Here is an 11561-nt window from a genome sequence, read left to right as displayed (position 1 = left end):
ATAGTATCTCAACAGATGATTATAAAATAATATTTAAAGTCCTGAATGCTCCTGCAAATCCAAACCCCAGTAATACTTGATGCAATTCTCAGAGCAAATACATCTCTCGAGAATCAAAGGTTCGCTTGGTTTTAAGGTCAGCTTTTTTTTTTCATTCCCTGTAATAATCCAATTCGCGTCATTAAAGTATCATACATGTCGAAATTGCATAAGGTTGAATATTTTCGATGAATAATTTTGTAACAAAAATCTTGATTGTGAAGTACCTAGGACTTATTAAATAGAACAACACGAACCATCTTCATGTCCCGCATAGTACTGTAACTAACTCGTGGATATGGATAATGTTACCGGATGGGCAGTCACGATGCAGTGGAGTTCGCTGTTTCTTGACCCGCAGGTGATTTCAAATTCTGGAGAAAAAAAAAAGGTGCCACCGTTTGCTAAATCCATTTAAAAACTATTTTGTAAAGAAATGTCAGAAGTACAACAGCAGCAGACGAAGCACGGAAAAGAACAGTGTGAGAGAAGCATGTTTATTTCCCTCCAAATTGTCTTTATGTAGCCGTTGTCTACTGGAAGGCAGACTGACGAGCAAATGACTAGTTCCTTTTGGTTAGCATTTCTGATGTGACCTGCGGATAAATTATCCACACACACACACAAAAAAAAATGCGCAAACGCTACTTTTTCCACCAGTTGCTTCGGCACACACAAAGCTGCGGAGTTCAGCGTGCGTGGACGCCCCGGCTGTTATAAAATACGGCCGCGTCCAGCTTTAGTGCAACACCAAAAGAGCCGCAAACAAACAGCGAGGCGTCTACATATTAACAGGCGGAGATGACAATCTTTTGAAAGGTGCCGCGATTTGACCCGAGTCCGAGGGCTGAGGTTTTGAAAACCCCCTCTGGCGGAGGACGCCGTTCTCTCGCTTTCTTTCGGAGCTTAGTGACGTCAAGTCTCTCTCCTGGCAGTCAGTAAGTCAGTGCGAGAGAGTGGAGCCGCTTAGAAACACACAAGTTAGTAGTTAAGAGGCAAACACAGTGAGAGTAGGTTTGAGGTACCCGGAGAGTAACTAAAAAAAGGGGGGAAAGAGTTTGAGTTTTCACCAAGAGGAACAGTTGTGTACGTCTTGCCCCGGGAGCTGGGGGGGACATCAGACACTCCCCGCAATGGATAGAGTTATAACTTCTGTCTTTGCTGCGGTCAGTCTTTTGGTCACGGTTAGAGGACAGATTTTCAAAGGTAAGGCACGGCTTTTTCTCGTCGTCGTCCCCCCCCCCCGCACTAATGCTGACATTGCGTGTAATGTTTTTGAAGTATGAACAAGCGAAGAAACGTCCTGAATCCAATCCGTTTGCAGCGCTGTAAACTGACGCCTTTTGGCAGTTGTTGAAGGAAAAAAAAAAGTGTCCTAGTTTACATTAAGTTTTTTTTTTTTAGAAGATAGCCCATTTAGGGGTTAATGAAAGCTTCTCTTACAAACAAAACAAAACTTTATGCGATTTGAGCATTTGGGGTTGTGTTCGTGCTGGAACTGCGCTGGGGGGAAATGCGTAGTGTTGTAAAATTGTTTTTAACTTTACGCGCTGTATTCTGTATATGTCGGTAGGCTCTGTTAAGTTGGACCGCGTATGAACTATAAATCTATGGTGATGGGTGTACCAGAGTGGGTTTCCAGCAGTTATTTTCTTGTGAATGTTACACGCCGAGCAACTGAACTTAGTTTCCGTCTCGCCAGGACTAGTTTGGAAAGGAAACGCTGAGCGCCTCTTCGACACTTAGCGTTTTTCATTCCCTTCCAGGCGGACAAAACGATTACAGGACACCTACTTAGTCCTAGTACTGTATGTGAGGGTGAAGGAAACCTCATGAACAGCAGACCCTCCATTTTCGCTTAATCCCCGAGCAGTGAATTGGAGACTTTGAGTTTTAAAGCAGAAGTTGAGGGCGTCTTTAAAATGTTTTAACCCCGCTGTATAATAAAATGAAGCGACGCCGCTGGTCTAAATGAAATACCCGTGGCACGTAATCCGTTTTTCACGCGGTTTGTAGACAAGCGCCAGTTTTTTCTCGTCGTATTTAATGTGTCTCAATGATCTGGACGTTATTCTTTATCCGCTTCTGAAGGAAAGCGACAGAAGGGAATAAAAAAAGTTTTGTATCCTAAAAAAAATAAGAACAGCACCGCTTTATTGTGCCAGAGACTGGAGCAGATTTATTTCTGTCGTCTCTCCGTTAACTTCGACGGGTTGGGAGCCAGGACGGTACACTGGGTTTTATGGCTCCCAGTTGTAATGGCTTGGGTTTGGCTCTTAACAATGCTGGTTAACTGTAAAAGACTAATTTTAAATAACTTAAGACTTTGTAATTAAAGGCTTCCCACTCTGCGCTTTAATTCGCGTACAGCGTGTCAAAGGAGTGCAAGAAGTATCTTCCTGCAGATCTTCACAAAATAGTAAAAAAAACGCTTCCTTAAAACTGACAATGACGACTCAAAATATTTATGCATTTGGGACACGAGTCATTCAATTGAATTTGGTCGGGATTGTTTTTTTTTTCCCTGACATTTAAAATCAATTTTAAACTAATGGAAATCACAGTTTCTGATGAGTATGAATCCTGGAATAGAAGTATATGATGTTATTGCAAGTAAACAACCCCGGGAGTAGCCTACGGCTCATCTTATTCAGAAACCACTCCATATGTATTTAAAAAAAAATATTTTATATAATCACATAATAGGTAAGGAGATGATTTTATATTTATTTTGATCCTAATCCTAAAAACTAATTCCTTTCCATTTTGTTTCGTACAGTAATACTAGTGTAGCAGGGGCTTAACATTTACTTTATTTCTTAAATTGTTTTGAATGCTGTTTTCACTAAAATAAATCAATAACTGCATTATCTGTACTTTTAGCATCTAGGTTCACTTTATTTTCGTTGTGTTCATTTGCATATTTGTGCGTATGAACAGGAAGATTATTGACACGAAAAGCTACTGGGAAGCGATATTGCAGCCCCACCTGATAAGCAGGTGTGTGGACCCCTGCAAATCTTGATTGAGAGCGCCGCACTAATGTCAGTACAGGTGTGAGAGATTGTACGCTCTCCTGCTGCTCTGTTAGACGTTTTCGCTTTCTGAAACCCACAGCGATGCCTGGGGTGACATGAAACTGTTTAATTCAATACTTAAAAGGGGTCATTTTCAGCTGTCGGGGCAATGGATGTTTCATCTGAAGAGGGGCATTATCTATATGTAAATCAATAAGGTGCATACATAGTAAATGTATTGCTTTGGGCTACGGCATACTTTAAACTAGAAACATTGCATACGAGTAGCATGAAAAGATCGAAAGACTTTCAAATTGACGCGTTATTGGCTTGTTCCCGTGATAACTAGGAACATATTTTGGATTTATACAGTCCGGTGGGGTTGTGGTCTGCAATGTTTTAGAAACGATAGGTACGATGTTAAGTGGACCTCCCTTTACTAACTCTGTGTGGATGGTTTCAGATACAGATCTTTAAAAATACTTCCAGGGTCTGTGTATTTTCGTGGCGTCTTGAGTGTGAAAGCAGCGTTTTTTTATATTTGCCTAATTGTTTCGATATCTAAACGCTTGCAGTTCTACAGCCTTGACCTACTGCGCCTTTTCTGTCTTTCCCTTGACTGTAGGGACCTGATGGTGGCAGCATCGTACACAAAAGAAGTGTTTATATGCAATAAGTCAGAAACACGACTCTTTGCAACTTTTTTCCCCCATCATGTGTACATTTAATAAAATAGAAACAAAATAATGAAAAATTTATTTTAAAATACCTCCTGACTGACAAGTAAACAGAAGCGTTAAGACTATAAAATAATCTTTTGAACCTTCATTAGAATTATAAATGCAAATCGAACGCGCTTTTCAGTGAAAATAATTAGTAACAATCCGATTAAAAGGAGACTACTGCAGACCTAGCTACCTAGTTCTGCCTTAGGTATTGAGCGCATCTCAGCTTTGTGATGTGTGAACCCAGTCAATCTTCTGATTACTTCTGAAACATACTCGGAAAAAGTAAACCAAATGAATTCAAGCTAACAACGCATACAGTAAGTCTTTATTAACCCTGTTACTTTTTAGACTTCTAAGCTATGGGTTAAAATCGGAAACAAAGAGATCAGTTTTTCTCGCCCTCCACAAGATTCAGTCAAAACGGTGTGAATTAGTGATGCAGAAAAGCGCGTGATCTGTTCACCCGAGGATTCGGGGTATCGTTAGCGGAGATCAAACTGTGTATCGCAGGAACAAATTATAATTCAATCTGTTTCATTTAATCCCTTTTATTTAGGGCAGATCAGTTTAGAACAATACCTCATTTGCAACCATGACCTGAAATGTACCCATCTAGGCACCTCTGGGGCAATCGAAGTGTAGTACTCTACCGCGCTCAAGAGTACATCGATCAGTCCTGGGTGTTAATTGTGTACAGCGGCACGTCATCTTGAGGCGGTCTGCCTGGCCTTGAACCCGTGTGCTCGGATTGTCTTGTGACCAGAAAGGCGACGTTGTCTACCATACGTCCTGTCCTGTGAATGCTTCCTGTTTTTTTGTCCAAGTACTGTATATCATCCTGATCATTTATATCTGCCAGAACCAAAAAATAACACACGACTTCCTTTTTTTTGGCCTAATAAATGTTTTTGGTGCCTAATTATCTACATCATTTACAGTGATGTCAGGAAGACTAACATATTCATGATTGCTAGGCTACATAAAAACAAATAGGCTTTTCTGAGCAGTTTTTGGTTTCCACACACAGTAAGGCCAAAATTATTAGGCTGCCTTTGAAATGCAGGCAGTTGCATTGAAAGCAAAATGAAATGTTTCCTCCCTTCACAGACATTTTTTTTTATAAAAGAGTTTTATCTGTGGCCTGACAATGTTTTAAACACTTTTTTTAGAAAAATAAATCACATAATCAGCCCTTTGTGTTATCAAGGAGACAGCTTAGTTTGAGTTCTCACATAGGAATATTTGACGGGTGGCAGCTTTTTTGGTTTGACTCAGTGGAGAATGAAATTAAAGATCTCAGTAATTTAAAGAGGAGTTAGAGCTTCAGCAAAAAGAAACTCAGAAATGATTGATGACGAGTTGGAAGTGAATTTAAGAGATATCTAAATTTAAGTGCTGTTACTTCACACTTTTTACATTGTGGCCTTTTTTTGCACAGAATGAATATTTTTTTGTATAAATTGAAATTGGATGGCTTTGATTTTGTCTGTGCTACTGTATTGTGTTGTCTTTGACTTCAGCAGAGCTGTGTAAGTTGTCAAGTAGATTTTGAAATCCATTTGTTACGTGAAATTTGTAAGAATGACAGTAAATTGTTTTTTCCCCTTGACTGTTTTCTGCCTTCATTTTCACGGAGCAAGGATTTTGGTGCTTTGGAAAACCACTACAGATGTTCATTAAAATATGTAAGGTTGACAACTTTTATCAAAAAGTATTTTCCTGAACCTACAGAACAAAAACTACATAATTTCTCATGTGTTTTTAATACTGGTGCTGGGACATGTTATCAGTCTGTTTTCCATTTTAATGCTCTGTTGGAAGTTGTCTTTAGAGCGAGAGAAGAATTCCTGATGGTCTTCCAACGATCGCTCTGACTGGCCTGTACCAGCCAATATAATGTTGAATACACTATATTTTGGAGGTGACATTTTCTTGTTCTAGCAGTTTGTGAAACCTAGAAACATGGCAAACTATATAAAGTTTACTTTGGACAAGGGGAACGAAGACTCATCAAAATGCATTCAGTTCATAATTAGCAATTGGGTTTGATTCTTAAAAAGATGCTGAGCGGACAGGGTTTCTTTAATTAAACAAGATGAGGACACAAAGATAAAAGCTAATGAAGTGTAAAAAGGGGGATCCCTCCTCCAGCAGGCTGATGAAGAGCTTTGACTGAGTAATTACACGTCGGATCTCATCACCATTTCAAAACCTTCAGAAAAAAAAAATACCCAGCATTTGTTGTGGATGAATTTGAGAAAGCATTGAGTGAAATATCACTAATTAATGCTCTGAGGGCTTTCATTGTTTAAAATAATACAATTAGAAAAAGCAAGCCATTTAAGGAGAAGAGAATTGTGCTGACAAGCCCGATGTAACCAGCGCTCACAATGAAAGATAACTTCCCTCAATGTCGTCCTGATTTGGAACCAGCGCAAATGTTTCCTTACGTTATGGAAATGTTCCGTCTGTGCCATCGCAACAGAGAAAAGCTTGGAGGGGCTAATTCGTCTTGCCTGATGCCCTGGTTTTGCGCTGTGCCCAGGTTGTGAACAGGAGGCAGGTGGTTCTGCCTCCCCTCCCCATGTGTATGACCGCAGGCAAATCTCTCCATTAATGTCAGCTCACATCTGTGCTCTTTAGTGTCATTACAACGTGCCGGTCATTAATGCATTAGTGTCTGCTTGTGTTCGATTCATTTGCATTGGTTTTCTGCTTGGTCAGGCAATAGTACAGTAGGGGTATGGGCGGTCTGCCTTTTGTTTGGTTTTCCTTCAAATGCAGAAGCTCACTTTGTCCCCATTGTTACAGAATGCTGGCCTTCCTGATAGAAGTGTAACTTCACAGCTCTACGTTACAAATAATCTAAGAAACAGTGATTTAGTGTGTGGCCAAGCTGAGCTGGAGCAGTGTTGCAAAACGGATGAGAGCATCATAATATAGGGACTATTTTGACATTTTCATCGTTGCCAAGCACTGCTACCCCACATTAATTTTGGTGATTTATTTAAGTCCACGTTAGATGAAGGGAGCATAAATATTTGTCCAAAAAGCAAGTGGCATGGAATGCTAAATTGTTTTTTTATGTTTCTCTAATTATTCTGGCCACCATATGTTTTAATCACGCCAGCATATTTATTTGCAAAACAAGCAGAAAAAAAAACTGTTTAAATTGATCTTAATTAGTCACTTTAATTGGGTACACTGAAGTTTGTTCATTGCAGGAATTCGGCTCTGTACCTTTGGCTTAAAGCTTCATTATCTGTATTTGGCGTTGAGGGATGGAGTTCTGATGTAGTGCCTGGAGCAGACAGGCCCTTAGCTTACAATTTCAATTTATAACTTTAAGTTGCTTGATCAGCAGAAGCTACAATTTAGTGCCTCACCTTGTTTTCCTGTTATTCACACATCAAAAAGAGGATCTAATTACAGTAAAAATACATGGCTGGTTTTATAGCCACAAAGTCAAATAAAGTGATGGAGTTCTCTTCACATTACTACAGAAAAGGTTTGCAAAACAATACTGGACCATTTTAGTTGTACAGTGTATATTAAAAATCTTTTTAGAAGGATTTTTGTATGTGGCTAACAGTGCTTAAGAAATAATTATTTTTAAATCTCATACATTCAGATTAAGATCACATATCGCATACTGTAAAATGTTGAGCTCGTGGTATAGTTAGATAAGTGTTAAAACATTTCTTAAAGTAGTTACATGTATAAGAAATCTGAGAGTCGAGTGTTCATGATTTTCATTCTGTGGCATTCTTGGCGTCAGAAATAAATGACACTCTTGCCGTTTAGTGTAAAAGAGCTAAGCTCTTCAGTTTAAAAGAACAAAAAAAAAATAGAAAGCGTTCTCCAAGTTTGTTCTGTCCCGTGTTGCCACCCACGTTCTAGAATTGTTTACATAGCTATAGTATATGGATTAGAAGTCACCCCTCGATAAGAATATTGCCACTCCAGGAGGCATCCAGCTGGGCCCTCCAGTCGAAAGGCTGTGTGTGGTAATTAGCTGGCCTGTCCACGGCTGTATGAAACCACTTCCTGCAGTATGTTCACTCGGCCTCCCTCGCTTCCCAGTGGAAGTGTAGAGACTTCCTTCAGCCTAGGCTGAATCGATTCTTAATTAGGCTGTGCGTCACCCTAGAGTAAACTCCCTACTGTACATCTTCTGCCTTAAATCTTCTAGGACTGGGTGGTCCAATGTGACCCATCACTAACCCTGGACTGAGAAATGGAGCAAAACGAAAGTCCAGCGAAAATACTGTACACGTTAAAAATAATAGTGCAGTGATTCCGTTCCCATATTATTGATACAATGTTTTTTTCTGTTAATGTTAAAAATGTTGTTAATTAGTGTTAAAATAACAGAAACACCCCTGTTACACTTTGGTTATTGCAGGCTCCTGGCCTTGCAGCCCTTTGGTTGACCATTTTCTTGTTTTTTTTATCAATGAACAATAGTGGAGATGGTTAAAAAAATGAGAGTAGAACCTTACTGTGTGCAGTGTATATAAATCACAGACTGAGTAAGTGCTTTAGCTGCAGTCTTTCAGCACCTACAGTTTAACTGAATGATTCCTCCCCTCCCTCTAATTATTTTTTATACTTAAGTAATGAAATTGCATGATGAGTTCTTTGAAGAATCTTATCATTAACTATCAAAGACAACCAAAAAGTCTACTCTTGACAATTTTTAGCAAAGAGTCTTAAAGGGGTAGTGTACGAGTGTATCTTTCAAATTTTAGAGTGTGCAAAATGAGGTAATTTTTCGTTCATGTAACTTTTGTACAATAGGATTTTTTTCAGGAAGAAGCTTGACTGAGACTGTATGGAAATTGCAATATTGCGGCTGCAAAAATGACACTACATCAGTTTTTTAGATCCTGAAGATTTACGGACACTGGGACCATGAATATTCTGAAATTTCGTGAATATACTACCCATATTAATAAAGTAGCAAAGAAGCGTGGTGCGTTCTGCTTCTGCACAAGTACGCCGTTATGATGTAACTGGTGCTGAATGTGCAAGTACAGTCTTTAAAGGATTAATAGATAAACAGGTCAGCAGCCCAAGGAATTAAATTATTTTGTCTAGGTGCATAAACTGCTTGTTCTAAATCCCACAGCTGTGTTGCTGTTAAGACACATGGCTGCTAGCCTAATATTAACAAGTCAATACAAAAGGAAAATGATAAAGCTTACAAGCTTAGTGTATACACTATGATTAGGTCGAACAAAATTAAATTATATAGAGCCCTATAGTTTCTTTGATTTTGGAAAATATTGAACTTTTACATTATGTCTCTGTGAATGCTTTGATCTGATGGTGATGAAGGATGAGGTTATAGATCTACAGTATAATTTAAAAATAATACCTCAGTTTTAAAATCTACACTGCATGGATGAATTGAGAAAAATGCTTTTCATCAACACAGATTTATAGAGACATTCAAAGGTGTTGTTCAAAATTAAGAATCTGCACCAAGAATTGTAGTCCGAAGGTAATGGCGCCACTGGTCCACCGATAGCTGGCTCTTTCTTGGAGGTTTTCCTTTCCTGTACAGACCAGACCCAGGCTTGCTAAGCTTCCTGTCCTCTACAAGGTGGTAATGCACCCCTGTCTCTTGTCTTCCTGTCGTGGCAGTTCTTTAGATGTTTATCAGTCTAATTGTTCTTACGTCTTTTGTGTTTTTTGCAGCTTCCCCCCTCCATTACTAAAGTTTTGAGAACGCAGGAATTCCAGGATGTTGATCTGTTTGTGTTAAATATCTATTCTTTAGTGTATAAATAGAAAGTTCCTTTTAGGTTAATATTTATTTATCTTTTTCATTATTGCAGCCTGGCTTTTGTGTCAGGCTTTGACAGAAGAAGGCTCCACAGCCGAAACGTTTCCTTTTCTGCTCTTTTCAGCATGAAACAAACCTGTACTTGTTTCTTTGTCCCTTCTGCTGATGTTTAATATGTTTGTTTTACACACAGTACTGTACGTAGTAAATATCTCTTGAGTTCCCTGGGGTTGAAATCCTTTCTTTGCGTCCACAGCTTTCATCAGGCACTGATTGACGAGATGGAATTAAGGCTCCTGAGTTTCATGTGGGAAAGCACCGTGGGAGTCGCTAGAAATGGTCAAAATCCTCAAGTGGATTTTGCAACATTTTCTGCAGCCAAAAGTACACAGAATCTCTGTACAGAAGTCGAGCCTTTAAAGGATGAGTGAGGCCACTGGGCTATAAGGAAAGGACGCTGGCTAATTCTGTGATTTGAAACTTTGCAAATCTAATTATTATAATGGATGATAATTAAAGATGTAATTACACTGTCTTCTCTGTAGTTTAGTTTACTTGTCAACTTCATATGCATGAACAATGAAATTTCCTTAGCGTCCCTTAAACTGGTGAAATTCTGCTCTGTGCCAGACATGACATTTTCTGTGTTTGTGACCAGTGTGCAGGCTGTAGCAGGCATTGTAGCAAGGCACTTCCTATAGGCAGCCTTGCTGTTCCAGCCGTTTGTAACAACCATGTTTTGCCAAGGATTCTTGGAACAATAGCTCTTTTATTAGCCTGCATTGTACTGAGTGCATTCTTATGTGGAACAGTCTCTTTTACCCCAAATAAGGACGACAGTGGTCATCTAGTATTAGAAGTGCAAATGCAGAATTATTTTAGAAAACAGTGTTATTTGTTTTTGTATCACATTTTGTAAAAGTATACTATCACTATACTATAAGTATACTATGTAGTGAACGCCTAAGAGGAGACTAGAGGGGATTTACGCTATGCGGCCAAGCAGTTGTGGGTTTTTCAAGTCAGTTTGTGTAGCTTTTCCTGAGATGGAGGTCGTTTGAAGTTTTGGAAGAAGGTGGTAGTCAAGCAGGTATTTTGTTTAAAACAAGATCCCTCTACTGCTGGATTGTAAGTGCATTTTCAGTGGAACATTCAGTGGCTTGGCATTAACTGGTGATTACTAAAAGATTTTGAGAAGAATTTTAAAAATATGTACAAGGCTTTCTAGCTGTTGAACCAGGACACCAGTTTTTGTCATAAATGTAATAGCTTTTCAGTTCTGGTATAACTACCTAGTATGGTGTTAGGTCCCTAAATACAGTAGCTGCCTGTAGAATGGCATTGAGCACACCTGGTCTGAACCCAGCACTCTTGTTCTGGTCCAGAGTTTTCAAACCAATACCATGGTGTAATGATCTTGGACACTGTGATACAGGATGTAATTTCCATGTAAATGAGATGCTAAACGGATGTCCTGGGTGCTTGGTCATGAATCCATGTTGATGCTCGTAAGAGGAGAGGTGTTAACCCGGGTGTCCTGAATTTCGATTTTGTGATTGCACAATCTGGCCTACCTATGAGTTCTGCCTTAATTCCACTAGTAGCAAAACTCAAGGTGGGTGCTGTACTTCAGCAGTGGATGAAGTTGATCTTATTCTATATTCAAGGAATGCAAGGAATTCTTGTAAAATTAATTTGGAGGAAATGTGGTCGTATTTTCTATGTTGAATCAGTGCTGAAGTTCAAAAGGAAAACATTGCTAAATAAGTTGATTTCAATAAACTATTCTTCAAAATGGTAATTTAATGAATGTTCAAATAACTGGATGTTGTAACTTGTAATGCAGGTTTGATGAGGAAAAACAGACAGCAGTGTTTGCACGTTTTCACGTTTGGGCCCGAAATGGTGGTGAGGCTGGTGTAGAGTGGGGTGCTGTTCTGTACAGCAGATAAGGAGCGAGGAAAAGCCGAGATGAAATTGTGTGAT

At 39.2% G+C, this 11561-nt stretch overlaps 1 protein-coding gene across 9 annotated transcripts in view; it reads left to right on the top strand.

The window, feature by feature from the left end:
- Positions 1-805: 805 nt before the first annotated feature.
- LOC148655534 (receptor-type tyrosine-protein phosphatase mu) overlaps positions 806-11561 on the top strand; it is a 240857-nt gene continuing 230101 nt past the window's right edge. For all 9 annotated transcript variants that reach the window (XM_088642104.1, XM_088642103.1, XM_088642105.1 and 6 more), the window contains exon 1: positions 806-1245. In XM_088642104.1, coding sequence (XP_088498230.1) covers positions 1173-1245 — 73 coding nt within the window. In that variant the 5' untranslated portion in view covers positions 806-1172. The remainder of the gene's footprint in view (positions 1246-11561) is intronic.

Source organism: Lepisosteus platostomus, chromosome 8, assembly GCF_059453375.1.
Source record: "Lepisosteus platostomus isolate fLepPlt1 chromosome 8, fLepPlt1.hap1, whole genome shotgun sequence".
Taxonomy (NCBI): domain Eukaryota; kingdom Metazoa; phylum Chordata; class Actinopteri; order Semionotiformes; family Lepisosteidae; genus Lepisosteus; species Lepisosteus platostomus.
The sequence above is the reverse complement of the archived record's forward strand: the minus strand, read 5'-3'. Positions and strand labels throughout refer to the sequence as shown.